Raw genomic sequence first — 23,165 nt, 5'->3', positions numbered from 1 at the left:
CTTTTACAAATAGAAATTAGAAATAAATCACAATAAAAATCCTATAACAGACAAGAGCACTGGTTTGTCACAATAGAGGTGTTAATATTTTCAGCCTTCAATTTCAGAAGTTAAATGAAGCATTCACCACCACCATGGTGAGAGTAAGAAAAAAGGAAACAACAAAACATCATACATGCCTTAGCCCTGTAAGAATGAGAGCCACCTTGAAAGTTGATGACACCATAAGCATCAGTAGAGGTCTGTTCTGTGTGTTTTTCCACGGACCATTCTTCTATTTCCTGAGTGCAGCTCTCACCCAGCTTCACATCGGAGTATTTCACAGCCAGACTGGCAGTGAAACAAGCATGTTGTCTGACCAAGCGGCCACAGCAGCACCTGCAGCACACCAGGGAGAAAGCTCTGCTAAATACTGCCATGGCAGGAGAAAAGAACTTCCTTTATCCATAACAGCAACATGAGATTTAGAAAGCAAAGATTCTAGACATTACATAAAGCTCTCTTCCAGAGTGAGCCTTGTTGTCATAAATATTTACAGCAATAGTCAATTACAATACATATTATTATGCAAAATACTGAAGCTCACGAAGGCAGCAAGCTGGAGGCCAGGAGAAATTGCTTCTTTGAAGCCAAGTAATTTATATAACATTTATAAATCTGTGACCTACTTATTGCAGACAGTTCTTTAAACATTAGCTATATTTATTTTATATCTAACCTTTCACCAACTTGTCACTCATAATACTGATCAAAACTTTTGAAAACCCTATTATGAAAGTACTTAATGAGAAAACACTCATAAATATTGTAATTACAAAGACCTTTTACCTGACAAGTTGCTGACAAATCTGACATCCTGGAAGGCATCTGTAAGAAATATTTAAAGATATGACTAAACTTCTCAAATAATTCACACAGTGAGCAATTCAGCAACAACCAGAGGCCATTCTTAGAAACTGAAGGACAAATTGTGGTGGGAAAGTTGTAAAGTCCATTGGAAGCTACAAATAGCTTAAACTGAAAGGGCAAGTTTTGAAGACCATTCTGTTCCTTGTTAAATGCTCTGGAAATTTTAACAGCTTCCTAATTACTTTGTTTGCATTTGCAAATTTTCCATGTGCTGTAATTGTGGCTATAAATTCTAAAAGCTTCTCATGTCACATGATTTCAAGGAATGTGGTGAATTATTTACAATAATTTGAAAATTCTACAGCATTTAGTTCTTTTTCTGTTTAAAAACAAAGTACTTAAATAAAAAATAGTAACCTGGCACAGTACAACAAGAGAGATTTATAAGTGCTTTTTAAGGAAAAGAGTGAAATAGACATTCTTGACCTCAGAAGAAAAGGATTCTCAGCTGCTCTCACACATATAAAGAAAAAAAGGGTGATCTGAAATCCATAATTACAATAGTAAATATTATGGGGAGACAAAACTGCCTTAAAAATACCAATTTTAAACCTATTTCAAATTTTGTCTTTATTTTATCCATGACACAAATGTTATGACTATTCATGTCAAAGTCAATCATTGCAGGAACTCTTAAATTATACCTGTAACACTCGCTGAAAGTCAGCTAGATATACACCAGAGTCATCACTAACTTGCTTGATTTCACACCTCTAATTTAAGGTAAGGTAAAAACAGCATGTAAGATATGTTAAATATTTTTAGCCTTGGCCTCCCCTCTAGAAATATGATTCCCCATTTTTCAGCCTAGTTTTTTTTCCTTTAAACACTTAAGGATGAAAAATTATTACACATCACATGAAATCTGAATGGTTCCTGTTTATCTGTTTTCCCTGGAAGCAAGTATTTCTTCAGCCGTTTTTTTGGTGTATTTTTCCCCCCACCCCAATTCTTGGTTTTCTTTATTCTTTTATGAATTCTTCACACCCCTTTCTTCTACACTGTCAGGTTGATTTTCACACTTCACCCTACACTTACAATAATGTTTTTTAAATTCCAGTAGAGGACATCTCTAGGAGACTCTGGCTTCAGAAATTTCTTTTTCACACCCCCCTGACTATAAGCAGATCATAGACATCAGTAGGAGGAGTGGTAAGAAGCAGCAAAGGGAACAGGAGAATATTTTTTTGAGATTTCTGCAATGCCAAAGTACTTTCAGAAAAAGAAAATCCAATTCACAGAGCAACAATGTCCAGTTATGAAAGCACAAACACAAGAGAGTATTTCACACAAAAAATGTCCAAAACTCATGAGAATGCTGACTTTTTAATATTAAAGAGCAGCAATGAGCTCTTGCATCATTTCTCATTTACCTGTGGGGGTCTTTTGAACTCGGTATAATGTACACACACTCCCTCTTCGTGAAAGTATTTTCTATCCAGGATTTCTGGGACTGAAAAACAAAAAATTTAATAGTATTTAAAAATACAAATCACATACCTTTGCAATGAGAAAAGCTAGAATATGAGGGGTTTGCTCTCTCAAAAACTCACAAACCACGTATGACCTTATAAAAGTATCTCACACATCTCTCCAAAAGTTGAGACAACCAGAATCATTATGTAATTAATACACAAATCACTTAAAATTAGAAGTAATGTTTTTCAAAGCTAACATTCAAATAGCAAAAGTTGTAATACCTAAATAAATATATACCAAAGAAAACACCCCATAAACAATTTTAAGATACACTGTTACCCTATCTTGCTAAGAAAAAAAAAATCAGGTAAAATTTTAAAAAATTACGTGCACTAAACTGAGATAATACTGATTTTATCTCTCTCTCTCTTTAATGAAGTAAAATTTTCATCGTGGAATTGTGGGTAAGGAAGTTTTCTAAAAACACTGGCAATCTATTCAACTAGCAATAAATAGGCAAAAACCTTTGTTCTTCATCAAGAAACTTTTCATTCCAGTAAATAAAATTAACTGGGATCTCTGAACTGCATTCTAAGGTTAAACTTAAAACATGCTCTGAAACACAAAATTAAGAATGTTCACTACTTCAAATGCTTACTATTCTAATCACTGGACATTATTTCTTGCAGTTGCTTTCAACAACCACATTAACATTATCTCACATAATAATCTTAACTTAGCTGCTAAACAGCATCATAACATGTAATGTCTATGTCACGTTTCAGCAATACATTGGGAAAGAAATTCAGACAGGACTTTTAGAAACTAAAAACACGAAAAAAATCTTGGAAGGCTAATTTGCATCTTATGCAACATTACTTTAAATCCTTACTGAGATTACATTAAAAGTACTGCACTGCTAGCAGCAAGGTGCTACATTTACATTTTACCTTTAGAAAAATTTGATAAATTTCACACTGTTTCATTTTACAGAAGGGGAAAAAAGACTGATGGATATTATTCACAGGTATCTAATCAGAGGTCTGGGGAAGTGATGAAGAAATTAAGATTTTTGGGTTGTTTTAGATTATAAGATGTTTAAGCAAAGATGGATGCATTTTTCACTCACTGCAACTTCAACATCAGTTTAAGATAATACAGAGACATTATTACAAGTAAGAATGTACCAGCTAATTTTAGTAAAGACCCCCAGAAAACTCCTCCTGAACTGCTCACCCTCTTTCAAAACACTTCCCAGACTCAGCAGATCTTTCCTACATTATTCATCATTATCATCTTCCAATATTTTTCTTTAGTGAACAATGATGATGAATTTATCAAGACAGTAACCAACTGCTGCTTCAGATTCTGTCTTGACATTAAGAAGGCCTTTACTCTTCCAAGGAGGAGGGAAAGTTGCAGAGTAAAGGCACTTCTTGTGACAGAAAGAAGGAGAAAAGATGAACAACCCACAGTGAAGAATCATGGAAGGAAAAGCAGGACAACAGAAAGAGTACTCACACAGTACATTTCACATTCAAACTAATCCTTTACACACCTGGAATAAATTAAATAGCCAAGGTCATCATTTGCTACTGTCCTAGCTCCTTTCCCTACAGACAGGAATGAATGCTGTAAACGAAGGAGAAGGAAGGCTGAGCCAGGGAAAAGCAGGATAATAAATAATATATGCAAACACAGTGTTATGGAGGATTCCATTTACGGTCTTTTCCCTCTTTTTGTTTGTTAGGGTTTTTTTGGTGTGTTTTCTTTTCAGTTCTCCTTTGAAGCAGAACCAAGTGACTGACCCCTAAGAGGCTTGTGAAAGAAAGAGATCTCTTCCTCTGCTGTCCTCAGAATTCATCTCTAACCTTTTAGCAGCATCTGCTCAGTTCTTCAGCAAGGAAAGTGTACCATCCACCACAAAGGAGCTCAGTATTTCCTAGGACACCTTTGCCTTACAAGAGTTGGGCAGAAAACAGCTCTCTCTTCTCTACCTTAATCAGATGATTAGCACTGTTACAAAAATAAACTTGATATATGTGTACATGTACATTTATACATATACCATACTAAACATGTATTTTTACATATAGTAAGTAGTCCAAATTTCTAGCTCCTTGTTAAGGTTTTTTTTAAGCACTATTAAGCTTTAGCCTTTGTGAGACAGATCCCAGTTCTGGAAGGTACTTTCTCTTGCCTGAGTCCCCACTGTTAACAAAGGAATCTGTGTATTTCATTTCTTAAAACTGAGCTTGATTTTAACACTGCAGTAGTTTAAGCTTAACTCTGCAGATCCTGCAGAATATAAAAAGATACAGAAGAGTAATTTAATACTTAGATGTCTCAGCCAGCTGGCTAAAACCACACCTTGAAGCAAGAGATCACAGGCACAACACGCAAGATGTTAAAATCCAAAGAATATAAACCACAAGCAATTGCGTCAATTGCTCCACGCAATATTGTTTTATTATTGAGTGGTGATCAAAGCTGGGGACAAGGAATACTGGCTCACAATGTGCAACACCACTTTTCATAATAAACACTTCCTAAAAAAAGAAAAAAAAAAAAAAGAGAAAAAAAGTCCCCAAAACAAAACAACTAACCATTTATCAATTTTTCTCTTAAAGAATCTGGTTTTAACCCCTTATCAAGGATTTCTTTTAGCTTTTCAACAATGCAAACATTTTTCAGCACACATCACTACATTTTATCAGTCACCCCAAATCAGTTATTTATGTAGAAGTAGCTCTATAATATTATTAAAAGGTACTTGAAACTTCTTGGTAAAATTAGACTCCTTCTAGAAGCATGCCTGTATGGTAATTAATCTTTATTGCAGAAGATTTTATACAGAATTTGCTAATTCCAGAATCTTGTTTTCTTTTGAGAGGAAAAGAAAAAAAGAAACAAAAAAAAAAAAAAGAAAGAAAATACAAACCAAGAAGAGAAGAGAACTGAGTGAAAGATAATTCCCATAAATGGGTAAAAATCACATTAAAAATGCAGGAAGTATCGCCTTCCATGTAAATAAGAGCATTTATTACATAATGTTCCTGTGATGACCACAAAAAGGAAGATGCGATGAGGACACTGTTGAGTATAAATTAGTTGTAGCAGTTACCTCTAAGAAATACTCCTCATCAGCTAAAGATTAAGTTAAAATAGAAGATCCAGTCTGAAGTCAAAAATCAATATGCAAGTTATCAGACTGTTTAAGAAAAATTGCCTATTCTCATGAAAGCTTCTTCCTCATCTGACCAGGATACACAGCTCCACCCCCCAAACTCTGTTTCCAGTAAGAGGCAGCTCCTGCTGCTCCCAGTGCTCTGTTTTCCCAGTGTATTTTTAGAAGATGTACTTTACACCATGGTTATGGGTAGCACAGGTCAGAAGCCTTTTAGCAAAAGGCACAAGTAACATCAACATATAGAGATCTACTTTTCAACTCTTTACTTACTTTCTTTTCAAAATTGTGGATGGAAAACTTACCTTCCCATATTCTTTCCTGTTCACTCTCAATCTCTCAAGCTAAATAAAATTTAATTTACAAGAAAAATTGTAATAGAACTTATATTATTCCAGAACTACCTTCACTTTTCTCTTCAGGTGAAGCTATAAAGATTTCACATTAAGGACTTCTCAGCTGGCAGGATCCTGTCTATACACATAAAAATTCTTAAGTTTTACCTTTTTGGAAGAGGTACTACAGTAACTACTAACTCCTCATCCCAAAGAGGCCAACAACGCTTTTGCACAGACTTTAAGCTGCAGGTTTCACAAGATAGCTCATTCTGCTTGTACTGATTTCTGAGCAGAGTTCACTGTGTCTTCCAGTACTTCTAAAGAACGCCAAGAAGCAGAAAGGACATAGATGTGTTTCTATCATCTAGAAGAGATATAGCCACTCTGGGACCATGAGTAAAATAAATACTTCACACTATTTTAAATAAATCTGTCCTCTCCCAACAGTTTCACCAATACTGAAATAATTCTAATTGCTTTTGAAATAAAACTTACACAAGTACTCGCTGAACTACAAACTCAAGAGAACGTGCCCAATTATTTCCAGCTTCTGGAAGTAGCTAAATGCCAAGATAATCCCACAGCCTCTTGTAACAGGTGGAAGTTTTACCATTGCCATTTTAATATTAACTATGTTTGACTCAGCAATAGCATTAGCACTCCAAAGCTCCAATGACAAAGATTATTTAAAAGTACCTGCTCAAGATTTATATGTTATCTTTACCGAAATTCACACTGGATAACTTTAGCAAGTCTCTTTATAGAAGGAAATTTTTACCACAAATTATGATTTCAGGTTTTGTATATAGCAGGGGGGAAAAAAATTTAAAAAAGAGAAACCATCCCTGAAGTACAGTATGAGATCATGTCTCAGAAATAAAAAACAACCCCCTACCATTCTCCCCTCTTCAGTTCACATATTTTTAAGAGCCTCTCATCCAACATATTAAAAAATGAAGACAATTAAGTTCTAGCAATTGATTCACAGCAATATGGCAAAGCCTTATCAAGCTATTGTGAAATTCTCAAAAGTTGATTCAACAGGTTCAGTCTGAATTATTTTCTCTATAGAAAGTAAGCCTGCCTGCTTGGCAAGATCTCAAAATTACTTTCATTATTTTCAAACAACATAAATGTGGCAGGTATGAATAATATTTCTGGCTGGCAATCCTGAACTTCTTCATGCACAAAGAGATCCCAGTTTACTTTTCCCCACTCTTTTGTGATACTGTATACTGTTGTAAGATAATAAGTTACAATATTGTAACAACATTTGTTACAAAACTAAAATTTAACTTTCCCCAACTATATTGCCCTGGAGCCTGCAACAGTGCATACCAACCCAGCAGTTCTCCTGACAATTTTTCAATCAAGCTCCCCACTGAATCAGCAAAGTGACCTGAATTAATAAATAATTTGCTAAACCGTGACCTTTTTGGAGGTCTGGTAATGGGGATTTCAGTTACTGATAGCATAGACTGAGCTTCAAATTTAGAAGTCATATCAATTTCTACACAGTCTCATATTTCATCTTTCAAATCTCTGCTTACACCAGATGGCAGTTCAATACATGCAATACTTACTCAAGGAAAAGATCCACCAATTTTATTTATCCTTTATTTAAAAACTAATATAATATAGACTCTATATTCTTTCTCCACTGTCTCAAATTTTCCAAAACATTTATTTTCCATCTGAACAGAAGAAAATACAGGAAAGTTTCAGCAAGCCTGAAAACAAGAAGACACAGTGGAAACTATGTGCAGCAGGAACAGCCGTGCTAGCACTGCCACAGAGCAGTCCTGTCTGTCTAGGTCACTCATAGCCAACAAGATACATTTCAAAACATTTCTAAGAGACATACTGTACTAACAATGTCCTTTATCTTGTCTATTCAAGGAATTGTCCGCTGACATTGTTCCAACTTGAAGTTACTGCTTCTTATGTAACTATACATACCACACACAGTCTTCGTGACTTACCAGAGGAGCTCTTATCTGAGAAACCCACTCCATTATCCAAACACGTGCTACACCATGGGACTGACCTGTGATCCCTGCCAGACAACCAGCCCTAGCCAGGCACTGGGCTCCTGCAGCTATAGCTGAAAGGCAGAAATTCCAGACGAACCTCTGTCTTATTGCTTTTATGCTAGATACATTGAATAAAGCCAAACAACCATGATAAATACAATATCCAATTAGGGAAATGTATATCAAGTAGTTTAGAATTCAGAAAGCTTCTTGTGGGAAGAGGAGCCATAAATAAAATGCACCAAATGAAAAGTTTCATGTATGTTTTACTAATGTTCTAGGGCCTCCTCTACATCAATAGCTCACTGAAAAGATTTCTAATAGGCACTTAGAACCACACTCCATGTAAAGCACCTGGACTTGTTTTTAGGACAAATTAACTGAGTTATACTGAAAATGTGCATCCCAGGATGAGCTGAGTAACTAAGCCATCGTATATGGGGTTGAGAGCTAGCTGAAAGACAGTTACATAGATCTACCAAAGAAAATACTTAAAGTTTTGTATTAAAAATAGCAGCAGAGCACATCTCAGTTCCTCAAGGAAATATTTATCACTTGAGTAAACTCTTCAAAACTTCAGCTAACTAAACAAATAAGCAGATGGAAGGGGGAAAAAAGTTAGGTACTTTAATTTCATAGATTTGCTTCCACTTGTTTTAAATTCTTGGCTCCATCAAAACCCAGGCATTTAATTTACTGGCTCACCCTTCAATTTAAAGTTACATACTTCTATAATTTTAGTTTGTTTTCTTTTTTAAAAGAGGGGGGAGAAAACAAAGCATTTAGCCAGCCAGTATTATGAACTATATTTAAAAGACTCTTTGACACAGAATAACAGTGCTGTCTGTCCAGAAAATACACAACACACACAGAGCACCTACAAAACTTTTCCTGAATCAGTATCTACAGAATCAGTCAAGCTCAATTTTTTGCACTAACTTCCACAGAAAGCATGGATATGTGCAATACTCAGAAGACAGAGGTTCAGACATTATCCCAATGCCAGAAGATACTTATGAAGTGCTTTAATGTATCCCTGTGAGGAATGTCACTCTAAATGACAATGACTGTGCTTTAATCTTAATTGTTGTTTAATCCACTACAAATGAAAATTTTTGCAAGGATATCTACCTGCTGCATCAGGATTACCTATTAGTCTAAAACCAGCTTCATTTACAAGAAGAAGTTGGTTCTTTTCTTTTTTTCCCCAAATGCATTGAGGCATCCCTTGTCACAGAATGTGATCAGCTCAGACAGACAGAGCCAACATGCAGGACAGAGGTCTCAGCTATGCTGAAGATCCTGTTCTGAACAGAACAGCTCACCAGGCTTCACCCGACTCCTAAGAAAGCAAACAGCTCCTGTTTTCTGGATTGAAAAACTTTTCTAGTGAAAATACTGCTGCAGTCTTGAAAATAGATTGTTTGACAGCCAAAAAAAAAAAAAAATTACTGGGTTTACGTTAAATAAAAACTGTTGAAGCAAGCAAGGAAAGAGGGCAGTCAGAGAAAGCCCTCTGTCAATTCTGCACATGGGAAGCAGATCTCAAGTGAGCCAGAGAGCAAAGATAAGAATCTTCCTCTCAATGGCTCCCTTAGTGCTGAAAACAAACCTTCAACAATCCTATTTTTTATTAAACAGTTCAGGAGATTTGCTCTGAACAGATTTCACAGCAATCCAGGTCTGTAACAGAGCAGCTATTGTTTTATCAAGTTCTTCTCTGATGTAATGAAGCCACCACAGAACTCCCTGAATCCACGTGCAGTTTGGATGCAAAGGGTAATCAGGATTTGTCAAAAAGGATTTTTACAGCTCTCTCAAACTTGATGAAAATTATTCCAATCTGCTATTTGGAGAACAGGCTTGTTTTGAGAGAATTATTTCACTGTATGACTACAAAGCACATAATTCAGTTGTTTAGGGATTTTTTTTTCTGCAGATTCATTTAATTAAGAATACCCTAAATTCATGAACAGAATTTAGCATTATGAAGTGGTGCCTTTTAACCCTGATGCACCAGAATAGAAGCCACAGACCTAATATTTTTGGTATATTTTTATTACATTCAAACTCAACCCACTTTACCCATACTGTTGTGAAAGTTATCTTCTAACTGCAATACAGGTCTTTCAGTGGAAAACTCAGAGTAAATGTAGCATACTTTAAAAGAAATAAATTTATTTACTTAATAGGTTATGGTCTGTGTTGTTCTGCAGTTAGACCACAGAAAAGCTCTTCTTTTTCAGAAAGTATTGAATTTGAAAATGCATACACCATCCAAACAAGGCATAAAATATTAATATGCACCTAGAAAATATTTCACAACTGATTCTACAGTATGAGATAGCTCAGGTGACTGTGGAATGAACCATCAGTTGATTTCAGAAGACAATCACCCACTGGCAGAATTTCAAACTGGCTTTTTCTCAGCTGATGTAACAATAAACACCTTCAGGGTTAAGTGCCCAACTATGCCAGATACAGTAATTAAATTTGCCAAAACCAGAGACTCCCTGAGACTGTGTCAGCACAGCAGATGGCAAACTGTTCCTGAACTCGCCTTCAGAAAAGCCGAGGGGAAGCAAAGAGAGAAATGCATTTTAATTTTTATTTTCCAACAACTTTCATTGACAGAATTTGGAATTTTGGTAGGAAAAAGAAAATACAGCAGAAGGCAAACCAGTTTCATTGCTGTGAGCTGAAGTAAATTGTTTTCTAAATAAAACATTTGCAGTCTTCCCAATTAATGAAATACCAAGCTAAAAAAGTTACCCCTGCTAAAAAACCTATAAATTACTTCCTCCGAGTTCACAGATCAATTGCATTTTGATGCATTCCATAAAATATTTCAAAGCATATACTGAAGTTATGACCTAGAAGCAACAAACCAGTGAATTTTCAAAGGAGATTAAAATAATTCTTTACTCCCTCACATTTAACACCATGGATGAAAGAAAAGGATAGAGAAAGAATGTGTGGTTGTAACTACAAGAAATATAGCTACAGCTTTTCAGCCAACATTTTCACTCTTAATATTCACTTTGCTCAAATGAGATTAAAACAAAATAAAAGCTAAACAAAAAATCATGGCAGAGTAGAAAGGAATGTCTGCAAGCCTGTCATACAGCCCCTGCTTCTTTCTGATAGGGTTCCTCACTTAAAATCCACTTTTAATTATATTGAATGACCCATATAAACCAACCTGAAATCTCTTGCTTTTTCAAACATCCAACCTCCTTTCCCTTCCTCATCCACAGTGATACAGTTGCACAGTCTGCATGCTCCTCACCTCTCACAGCACCAGAGATTTTACTGTAGTCTGTGATCATTCTGACCCCACCAGATGCAGACTGCAAGCCTACACACTCTCTTAAATTGGACCAGCAGGAAGGTAGAGTCAGCATTCCTACTCACCACACACACAGAATGATGCCAAGTCTTTTTAAGTCGGCCAAACCATCCCTGTGGGTACGAGGGCTGGTGCCTCTGCCTGTCCTGTCTGCAGGGACAGATGGGACACACTGTGCTGGCTGCTGGAAGCCCTGCACCTCCCAGCTCCACATCTACAGGAGAGACTCCTTTGGCTCATGGCTCACAGTTCTGGCAAGTGCTGGGCTTACCTTGCACGTGCCACAGAGGGTGTGTGAACAGACAATCCTATAAACTCTGGATTTATTTTTGGAAAGAATGAGGCTTGGGGCATGGTTTCAGCAGTAAAGCAGCTCACATAGTCTGGGTGCAGCTGCTGTCCTCCTCAAGCAACCTCCAGTCCCTTCCCCATTCACACAGGGAATACAAGTCACAGGTGCAAGAAAGGAGGCAGTGGTGGCCACCTCGGGAAATAAAGCAGTGGGAAAGGGCTCTTGTGACCAGCCAAATAATTAATCCTGCCCTCAATTTGCCTCCTCTTTGTTCCCTGATGAGAAACCTTAGCTCTGGCAGCCGCTGTTCCTGGACAGCTTTAGAGGCTGCAAACCCCTCACCTCGTGCAAAGGATGTACTCCAGTGATATTGGAGCTGCAGGTTTAAGGGAAGTCCTCCCTTTCTAGTTCATGAAGTGCATGAACATCTGATTAATTCAGTATCTGCTGAAGCACATTACAACTACAAAAGCAAACTGGAAGGGTGGATGCTGTTTGTCCTGCTCTACTACTTTCTTGGCCTGTTCAATTTACAGATCTGACTTATTTTTCATGTCGTACAAAGAAAGACACTTCCCTATCATCACAGCAAAGATTCTGGTGCCTCCTGACTTAAGTAGGCTATTATTAACTCACTAGAGCAATGGAAACTTGTTATCACTAAAGAATTTTTGACATAGCTGGCCTCAGACAACTCTTTGAACATCTATTAAAAAAAGGAAGTCTATGCCCACATGAATTATGGCAGATCAATAATATTTCTCTGAATAGCATGAGTGAGAAGGAAGAGCAACAGAACATACCAGTGGGCACATGAAATAGGACACAGCACCAGACCACTGCTAAGGATGATGAAATTTCACAGAACCTATGTTTAGACACAGCATCAGGGAAAACAACTTTTTTGTTATAATCAAAACTACTGAAACTAGGAAAGAGGCCCACCTGCAAATACACAACCAAAGACCCAGCTGAAACAGGTCTGGAAGTTTGGATTCTCCCTGCCTGTACACACGTGCAGTATTTGTTAGGCACAGTAGGGCAAGCAAACGTTTTGGTCAGCTCTAGAGTGATCAGAATGATTAGAACACAGGATGAGCTGGCATAAAAGCAAGCCAAAACAAGAATTTGCTCTAGCTCACCTACTGCTGAATTACAAAGACTTAAGCATTTTTAAATACAGCTCATAGCAAAGAGCCACTGGATTCAGTTACACTTGCACTGCCCAGCAGCTCAGCTCTCCCAGCCAGCTCAGCCTGCAGCTGAGTGCAGCCCTGACAGCACTCGAGGGACATCCAGGTACCCAAACACTTAGCAGAAAATAAAGCTCCCCGCTGAAACTATTCAAGTAGTTTCTGTTTTCTACACTAGAAAAGTGCAAAGAAGAAACTCAACTGGGTTTGTCAAAGAAATGTGAAAGCAGCTAATTACTTCTGAAATAATATACAATGTTTATTTAGGCACTTTTAAAAATTTCCACCCTGTTTTTGAGGGTTGTTTGAGCTTTTGATGCTTTCAGAGGCTCTTCTATGTTAAATACCACAAGTCTAAATAATTACTCAGAAACGAAATATATTATTTTTAGAAATAAAGTACCCTCTTTTTTTTTGTTTGGTTTGTTGGGGTTTTTTTATTTTCTGTTGTGTTTTTGGGATTTTTTTCCCCAGGGCAGGGGAAACAACTAATTAAATAATATTGACAGACCACAACAAGATTTCACATGGAAAATGTTTTCTATTTATGGTAATTTCTTCCAGCATACTAAATGCCAGTAAAACTCACCAACACTGAGTGCTATGTGGCACAAAGGCCTGTCCAAGCTGTACTGGACCAATACCTGGGACAGGCTCCTCCCTGGCCTGCTGGGAGAGGAGTGAAGACAACCATCCTAGAGAAACAAAAGACACCAGCAGGGAGGTGGAGGCCCTGGCAAAGCCAAGAAACACAGGAGAAATATTGGCTTTCACAGATGCAATTCTTCAAATTACAAAGTGAGGGTGCAGTCAGAGAAGACAAGCTGAGGAGTTCCTACTCTGCCCTCCCACCCATTCCCCTGCTACTTCTCCCCCACCTGCAGTTGTGCACTCACCCTCTGAGAAACTGATTGGGCTCCCTAAAGCAGCACATTACTCTCAGGGGAAAAAATAAGTAGGTAGCTTTAATGTCAGACTGAACACATTCAGATGTAAACTGGTCAGAAAACTAAAGCACAAGAATCACATAGCACTGATCAGGGTGGGAAGAAGGGAAGTAGGACATCCCTTTGGTAGCAGAAAGATACTGGGCTGGCAGAAGAGCTGAGCTGATCTGAGCATATTGCCAAGGTACATCAAAATAATCCCCAAAAGCACACAGGCTCTAGGCACCCAGGGAAAGACTACAGACCTATCACACAAGAAGATTTCTTTTTTTAATGCACACACATCCAGATATTCAGGAAGGAAAGGAAGTTAAGACTATTTCTTTATTTCACAGAGAGCTGCCGATGAAGCAAGAACATATTGCCTCAGATCACATTTTGGAGGGACAGACACCTTGTATTTGAGAATACCATTCTCATCTGGCATTGAAGATTTGTTCTAATCCATGGTATAATTAACATTCAACACCTAATACATTAATTACTAAAGATTTCTTGTCCTACATGCAAGATCTTTATATTCATCAGAAAACCCCCAAAAACCCAGTAACGACACCCAAGAGGATAGTCAAAATGACTAACCTTATCTCACTTGTGCTAATTTTTCTACATCCTCTTTGCAGAGAGAAGAGCTGCTCTGAAAGCCCCTTGGTCTCCACCGAGCAAGCCTGGGGACTCACTGCCTAATTAGCTCTTGTGAACAATCCTCCCCCTCTCTGCAAGTCCACCTGTATTCTGCACATTGCCCATGACCAGAAAACCTCCTTCTACAACCTGAGAACAGGATTTCTCTGAAGGCAGAAAAGCTTTGGTCTTGCACATTTTCTCCGCCAGGAAGAAAGCACAGCCCAAAGGTGACTGCACTGTGCTGTCCAGCAGAGTGCTGTGATTTTACCAGGACCAAACATTTCTCTTGGGGGCCAGGAAACACCGGGCACAGCCAGGGGATACAGGCACACAAAGGCTCGTTTGTTAGCAGCCCTCAGCACTGCAGAACCTTCACCTGTAACACAAGCTGCCAGCCCAAACCAGGACAAGGGTGATGAGAGGTTGCTGCCCTCTTTCCCTATATAAGCAACATAAAAGGCCACATTGTTTCACTAAAGCATTTGAAACAATTACAGAGAATTTAATGGTGAAGAGTCACCGAGTTGCACAGGGAGCAGTGAAATTTACACTGAAAACTGCATGCACACAAACCGTGGGTTTTCTACAGCTGAAAATTAAACAAACATTTTTCTGCATAAGACTTTTACAAAAGAAACCAAGACTAAGACAGACCAATTGCTTAATGAGGCAAAGGCATAAATCCTCATCAAGAGCATTTCTGAAGTTGCACAAATTAGAAGGGCAAAGGTCATTCAAGTGGCTATTTCTGTTTTTCACTGCCTCTGGCTGCAAAGCCAGCTGATGCCAGTTTAAGAGGTAAAAGTCCATCCCAGCCTCCACATCTGAGCTCAGTGGCCCTGGCTGAGGCCAGGTGAGGGCTCACAGAGCTGTCCCCAGGGCCAGCAAAGCCACAAACACCTTCAGCAGCGGGGTCAGCAAAGGGGAGCCTGTGAAGTCAGGGGGACTGAGCCTCTTCCAACCAGTTCTGCAGCCAGAGCCATTGCCACACCACACAATGCCACGTTCCTAGAGAGTTCTCTGGGATATTTCTCAGCTAATGTATCAGTGATTTATTATTCTTTCCCTAGTGCAGCATTACTACCACGAGCAGGAGCTCCTTCAAGATCAATCTCTCTCAAATTCTTCACCCAGATCATCATCTTCAGCCATATACTCTTCTAATCTTCTTCATATGCTACAGCTGAAGTTAATAAAACTTTCTGTTTAAGAGGATCTGACAATAATGCAGCCAGGGAGCACAGGAGAAACTGGTAAGAGTTTGACATTTAAAACATCATTAACTGCACCTACTCGTGTAGATTAACTGATTTTTATAATTGAAGAGAAAGTTGATTAACAGTTCTGTAATTACACAACTGGTATTTTTAGGCTCTAATCATGTGTCACTTAAGCACATGCATAATTTAACCTATCCAGGTGACTGAAGTTATGCCTAAGTCAAAGACTTGCATGACCTGCAGCAACACCAGGGACAGGCTTTGAAAGGAAACAGCTTTTTCAGAGCAGCTCTAGCCACAGACTAGAATACTGCATTACACTCACAACACAAAGCCAATCTACATGCAATTTTAACAATGTTGTACAGCAGCATGACTGTCTTTGAACCTGTCCACATGGCTGCTGTGCTGAGCTCTGGCACATACATTAGTAGAATGCAGATTTGGTTTCTCCTAACTCAAAGAAACAGGTCCAGCTTCATGAGAAATTGAAACAAGAATGGGAACAGCACTAAAAAGCAAATATGCTGCATGCTAAGGAGACTGAAAAAAATCCAGCAATATTCTGTTACACAAGACAAGTTAGCAGCAGTGAATCATGTGCCAACAGAAAAAACCTGATGGGAGGCATCAAACTCATCTTGGTGCAGCTCAGTTCAGAGACAGACTGGAGCACAGCACATCTGGTAAAAATAAGGGATCTTGAATCTGTTGGCACACATTCAGAAAAGCAGGTCAAGAAAAACATCCTCTGTGAGGAAGAATTTCGATACAGGAGTACTCAAGAATAGTCACCAAGTGCTTGCAGTACAGTTAGACAAGGCTGCAAAGCAATTTGGTTCTTACTTTGAAGAGGCCATGGAACCTGACTTGTGTTGGCACAGCCCCATCCATGCCTGTGCACAAGGCTGTGAGACCCAGAAAACATTCATGTGCCACGGGTGATGCACAGGGTTACTGAACACTTCCCAGTGCAACAGCACAAACCAAATCCCAGGCACCTTGGAGCAAGCTTCCAACCCAGCTTCACAGTCCTGTCAAGTCTGGAGTGCCACAATCCCATTTTCCTAAGCCTCTGCACATGATCCCAACCTATCTCATACCAGCACCAGCATTTATGCAGTCACATGGAAGCTGGTTCAGGGAAATGACCAACAAAATAATCCACAAAAAAAAAAGGAGGTGACTGGAAGTTTATTCAGTTCAGATCCCCAGTGACTGAGCACAAGGAAGCACAAAGGGACAGGTGAAAGGGACACAGCCAGGTTTGATAGGAGTTTTGACTGACAACACACCTTTAAGAAGAGCTTTGGCATATATGGAACAGCTAGCAAAGGGCCTGAACAGCAACCCTTAACCTGAGGTAATTGCCCTGCAACACATCTCAAGCACTCCAGGTCAGTCAGAAAAGATATTGTCAATAAAATGAGTAAGAGTGGGAAGGACTGGGCTGCTAAATAACACTGGCTCTAGGAGAGCCCAACTCTAGAAATTTTTAAGAAATAAGTGCTTGTGAAATTAAGTTTTCCTAAAAAAAGCATCTGGAAATCCATCTACAGAACACATAAGTGTAGATTTCTTTATTAAACTTAAAGTTTTACAGCCAAGTTTTTCAAGTCCACATTTCACAAAAACTGCAGCATTAGAGAAAAAATTAGCAGACATTTGGGTAAGAACCATCAGCCAGGGATACCTTGCAAAATTCAACCCAGCATAAGTCAGGGGACTAGGACTACAAAGTGAAAATTCTGAGCAGAGGTGACAAGAATCAAGTAGATAAGGTAAAGAAAATAAGTAGAGCTCAGTGGGAATAAAGCAGGGAACAAAAGCTGGGATTCAATTACAAAAACCATTGTGCTACCACTGACTGAGCTGTAACAGACACTTTCCCAAGCTTTGAGGATTACAGAGTTATAGCGAAAGCCTGAACACCTAGATTAAACTCATTTAGAGTTGTAACTGAGGAAGTATTCTCAAGCAAGAATGATTCAGTGTAACACAGCAAAAATATACTTCATTAATTACCCAAAAGGTTGCAAGTAAAAAATCAAACAAAAAAAATTAAAATCAGCAAACCAGAACTTAATCTCAATATGCCAATTCTCAAAACTACAACTTCTTTATTTTTTTTACATCTGCTTAGTTTAGCAGTAAACAATTAAAGGCAGAATCCAATAGCACTGAGAGTCATCTAGACCATGGTCATGTCATGGTTCCAGCATTTGGGAACCATGACAAAGAAACAAAAAGCTTGACCAGGCTGTTGCAGATCTTGAAAAAGAGGTCCAATGCTCTCCAAATCAAAAACAGGCCTCAAATACTTGCTATTAAATCACTATCAGTAAGTGCAGACATTGGTAAGACTCATATGTGCATAATTTTCACAAATTATAAGCACACAACTACACTCATTGAAACTGTGTATTGGCCTGGTGCTAATGGCAAATGCTAAAGGCAAAACACATGATGTGCATTTAAACAAAATAAGCACTTGGTGTTGGACTGTATATGATGTAAATTAGGGTTCTCCACAGACAGGCTGAAGTCCCATTAAAGCTTCACAGAGGGTTTACCATAGGTGTTTCTGAAGTTGGATGACCTAAAAACATCAGTTGTCCAACTGCATGCAGCAGAGTACTAACTTGATTACTGAATCGGCCTCTAAAATTCTGATTTTGCAGCTGTAGAAAAATCAACAGATATGCCATCACACAAACCTTACTCTATGCTCTTTGAGCTGAGAACAAATGAAATGAAGATGGGTTGACATACATTAACTCAGCAATCGCACATTTGCAATATGCAGAGTGTTCAAACACTTCAGAAAATGTAACAAAATGCTTAAACTACAATGAGTTTGTACGAATCTTCAGGGAAAAGAACTTATACTGCTCTTAAAAATACAAAGATTAAATAAATTAATTGTGATGTAACTCTTAGGATTTTTTTAAGAAAGACAGAAATACCCATAATTAAGGTTCAATCCAAGCCTACCATTTCAGTAGCATCTGAACTTTGCTTTAGATAAGGGGCAAAAACTGCATAACCTATAAACCAAGCTTTAATGTGCTGTTGGTTTGGTAACATACTTTAAATTCTCCTTGGAAATCAACCACATCTATCTTACAGACTAATCCTGCAACATCCTTATACCATATGCTGTCAAACCACCTGCCACAGTTAAATATTCTGCCCTTTCATAAAGCAGATTTCAGAACTACCAGCACCACTATTAGCAATACAGTTATTTTACTCCCTGTATTCCCCACATGTTCAGGACACTTTTCACTCAATGTTTGGAAGGAAAAACAAGTCATACACAGTTTCTCTCTTGTTTTTTTTTATATTTCATTATCCCATCAGAAGTTCACTGGCCTTTCCTTCCTGGAAAGAACACAGGAGTAAGAACTCTCCTCTGCTCACCTAACAGCAATTAGACCACCTGCGTGGTCCCTTCTTCTGTGCAAAAATTGTAATAGCTGGGAAAAAAAACAAACTCAGGTTGTCTGTGGGTCCAGCACACCTGGCAGTTAAAGAAAGTGGCTCACATTCTACATGCCAAGCAAAATATAGGTGTAAAGGCTGAAAGAAACTCACCACTCCTCAAGAAAGGTAGCGCTCCTTCCGTCAGTGGAACAGCTGAGATGGAGACTGCTCTTGGAACCCCCACTGCTGCTCAGGGCTGTGTCCCACCCAGCTCAGGTGCAGCTTAAGGACTGGCTGCTACCGAGAAGACAAATCACGTCCTGCCCATCCTCCCTGCCCCCCTGCACATCCTCCCTGCCCCCCTGCACATCCTCCCTGCCCCCCTGCCCAACAGCAGGGATGCCCAGCTAGTCCTGCGCTGAGCCAGGATGGGGAGCAAAGCTGGCCAACACTAAGGTTTTGGGAGTTTACTTTTTCTGTTCTTTTGTTAGATTAGTTTTCTATTACTTAAAACAGAAAAACACCTACAATTTAAGCATAAGAAAAGTCAAGCTTCTCATAATAAAAATAACAGAAACCAAAGATTAGATAGACTACTTTCAGTACTGGCTGTATCACGATATACAACACCATCACCTCTACGTTCTCCTTATGTGAGGAAAGCAAAGGGATTAAATTTTAAAAAAGACAATAACAGGACTGCAGAGACTACAATAGAGGAAAGAGGGCTTCAGGCCAGAGAATACAAAGAAAGCGTGCAACAAAAGTTCAAGTTTACCACAGGTCAAGTGAACTATTTTTTGTAGAACCAATGAAGCACAGACTCATTTGTCAGGGGCCACAGCTATTTGTCAGTATCGGAGGTAAAAAGTGACATAGCTTTAATAATTATGTAAGTATCTTAGCCAAATACACACAGAGAATGAGATTATTCAGTAACTTATCTGATGAAAAGTCAGCTGCTGAAATTTCAACCACTGCAGGTAAAATGCACCAAGACAGAATTACTCACAGACATAAGAAACATCACCTCAAAACCAAAACTTCAATTCTGAAAAACACACACAGTGATTTTACTATCAGTCTGCCCTTAAAAAATAAAGGAAAAGAAACGAACTAGTGTTGCTTGTTTCAGGAAATAAACAGGGCATGTAAATATCACAACCAACATAGACATTGCTGAAAGAAACTTGGAATTCCAAAAGAAATAAAATATCAGCTAAAAAACAAAACAAAACAAAAAAGGCATGTTTTCCAGGTTAAATATTTTGGCATGAGAAGTATAATTTCATATTATCCTGGTATTTCAAAGCCTTACAATATAGAAATCCATTCTCAAGTCTTTCAAGACTGCAAAATTCTATCAAGCATCTCTCTTCACACACAATTTTTGACAAGTCCTCTTAGAGATTTATTTGCAACATTTCTGGTGTCAAAGAGCAAACCAGTATAGCCAAAATCTATTGTGCCAGTGTCAGTTATTGAAGTTCAAACAATATTGTTCTGTTTAGAAAAAGCTCATCTGTCATGACTGTCCACAAGGATTGAATGGTTAACAGAAATGCACCTCATGAATGGGCCATGAAAGAGAAGCATGAAAAATTTGGGTGTTGGTCCAAGTTTCCAGGAAAGGGAAACACAGCAAGTGGCAAAGATAACGATGAGAAAAGGAGAGGACTTTGGATGCTGCAGTCTATCACCAGGAGAGCAGAGAAAGCTGGGCTGATGTGGTAAGACAAAATGGTAATGCAGCAAGACTAGTTAGGCACAGCCTCAAGGGACAAGAAAATAAATGAAAGTTTAAAACACAACGGAGTAACTCTCTCCAAGACAATCCACGTGGGGAGATAGATGATCTGATACAGACAGTGTGAGATAACTGTCAAATGCAAGGTGATGTTTCAAGGTGCCTTTGTATGACAATTGAACATTACCCTTCCACTGCTGAGCTCAAGCAAGCAAAAAAAGTATCAAAGTACAACATCAGGAAACGAAGGTACAAACAGTCCAAACTCAGCCTAAAGAGCTCCACATGCACAAAGGTTTCCCCCCCTCCTGCCTTGAAACAGCAAAGTCAAGAATGGCCTCCCACCAGAAGGTATGAAGGATGATCTAGCAGACACTTATCTCACCCACACAGACACATTTAAAAAAAAAGACTGAACAGCCGGAATTGCCACATTGAACAACTCACTCCTCAGAATAATTCCTGATTTAATGTTGGACACCATCCAGCAATTATTCAAAGTTGCTAAACAGTCATAGAGCAGCCGAGAAATTTTTAGCAAAATGAGCTTGCATAAAATGTCCTATATTCATCCCAACCAAAACACCTGTTTAACAGAGGTTTCAAAACATTTGGTAAACACACAGAAATATTAAACCCTGCAAACACACTACGCTGCCAGAGAGGCTGCTGAGTCTCAAATGTACAGAACTATGATGGTTAAAACCAATCTGTACATTTCTAGGCTATGTCAGCACCAAAAATACACCCACCAGAGCTAAATTTTAAAAATGGAATAAAAGAACCCAAATCCCCCACTCCTCAAAACTAAACCCAACACCAAACCACTTCAGGTGAGAAGAGCAAGTACCACGCAAGTGGCAGATGCCAAGCACTCTTTTAAGCCAGAATGGGTTGCATTTTCAGCTTCTTCCTAGAGGAGTGCTGGATTTGCAGTTTCTAGAAGAACACAGCCCACATTTCCACACAGTTCACAGATATACTCAGAAATGGAAGATTCATGGGCACGAATTCCCGTGGTTTTTAAGAAAACACCATGAAATAAAACACCTTTATTTAAAATGAAACAAAGCATCTTACTAGAAGTTCAAGCAGACTGTAGAAATCCATATATTTAGACTTTGTACTTATATTTTCAAAATTACTTGAAAGGACTTGATGCGATAAGTCACCTAAATTCTTGAAATACTAAGGAATAAACTTATAGGGATGAAGAAACATTTAAAAGCCAGAATATAGAGCTGGAATTGAAATTGTGTTTTCTTTGCAGACGCCCATGCCTATCCAGGCATATATATGCTCCCTTATGCATAACATGTTGAAACTGCAAAAACCAAATAGGTGTAAAGATCAGAAGGGAAGGACTGCTGCAGCCCAGAGAACTACACCGTGCGAATTCCGGTTTGGACCAAAGCACTAACGGGAGCTCTGGTTCCAAGCGCGGCGCTGCCTCCGCCGCGGCTCCGGCGCTGCTCGGGGCGCGGCACCGGCGGCTGCCCCGGGCACCGCGCGGCGAGGGCGGCGGCGGCGGCGGGAGCCTCGCCCGGCGGCGCGGGGCACTCCCGGCCGCCAGCTCCGGGAGGGCCGGGCCCGCGGGCGGGATGAGCGGGGCCGGCAGCGCGGAGCCCGGCGTCCCCTCCGGCCCGGGCGGCGGCCCCGGCGGCGCGGGGCGGCCGGGACCCGCAGCAGCCGGCTGGGACAGGTCTGATCCGGCGGCCCCGTCCCTGCGCCCTCCCCGCCGGGCGCGCCCGGCCCCGCCGCCGCGGCACCCCCGCACCCCGCGGCTCTCACCATTCTCCTCAGGGCCGGGCTGGGTCTCGGCGCCGACTCTGGTTCTCCTCCCGCCGGGCAGCTCCTGCTCGTGGTTCGGCGTCGGCGGTGGCGGGGCCTGTCTCCATCTATCGGGGCTGGGCTCGGCGGCAGCGGAGGGCTGGGTGGGGAGCGGCCGGGCGAGGACGACGCTCCGGGGACGAAGGGAGGCGCGGGACGCGGAGGACGGCGCTGGTTCGGCTCCGCACCGGGACTCAGGGCTGGCGGCGGTCTCGGCCCGGCGCCTCTTTCTCATAATTGTGCGACTCGGCCGGCGGAGGAGCCGCGGCGCTGCCGCGTCAGCGCGCACCGCCCCCGGGAGGAGGAGGGGGCTGGCGGGGCGGTGCTGCCGCCCGGCTCCCTCGGGGCGGGCCGGCCGCGGCTCTGAGGGGCTGCCGCGGCCTCTGCACAGCACCGGTGAGCCCCGAGCCGGGTCCAGAGATACCCGGAGCAGGCGGCCGTGCTGCCCTGTGGTGAGGTGAAGGCGGAGATGTTAAAAACGGAGAGAAGCCCGCCTGGCTGGGAAGGCGCGGTTCGGAGAGGGCTTCGCGTGGGGCTGCGCGGAGCCCCTGAGGGCACGGACCCGGCGGGACGGGTCAGCACGGCCCGGCTCCTCAGCCGCTCCTGCCCCTGAGGGGACCCGGCCTTGCTCCCTGTCCGAGCCACAGC

General features: G+C 40.4%; 1 protein-coding gene across 1 annotated transcript in view; it reads right to left on the bottom strand.

Annotated features, from left to right (window-relative positions):
• Positions 1–22,798, bottom strand: part of TRPM7 (transient receptor potential cation channel subfamily M member 7) — a 52,629-nt gene extending 29,831 nt beyond the window's left edge. Inside the window, exons 1-4 of the mRNA XM_064389569.1 lie at positions 22,479–22,798; positions 2,283–2,362; positions 829–867; positions 180–378 (exon numbers count right to left, since the gene is read on the bottom strand). Of these exons, the coding sequence (XP_064245639.1) occupies positions 180–378; positions 829–867; positions 2,283–2,362; positions 22,479–22,481 (321 nt within the window). The 5' untranslated portion in view covers positions 22,482–22,798. The remainder of the gene's footprint in view (positions 1–179; positions 379–828; positions 868–2,282; positions 2,363–22,478) is intronic.
• Between the last annotated feature and the right edge of the window lie 367 nt (positions 22,799–23,165).

The sequence above is a fragment of the Passer domesticus genome, chromosome 14 (genome assembly GCF_036417665.1).
Source record: "Passer domesticus isolate bPasDom1 chromosome 14, bPasDom1.hap1, whole genome shotgun sequence".
NCBI classification, from domain to species: Eukaryota; Metazoa; Chordata; class Aves; order Passeriformes; family Passeridae; genus Passer; species Passer domesticus.
Note: the sequence above shows the minus strand (reverse complement) of the source record. Positions and strands in the feature narration are given on the sequence as shown.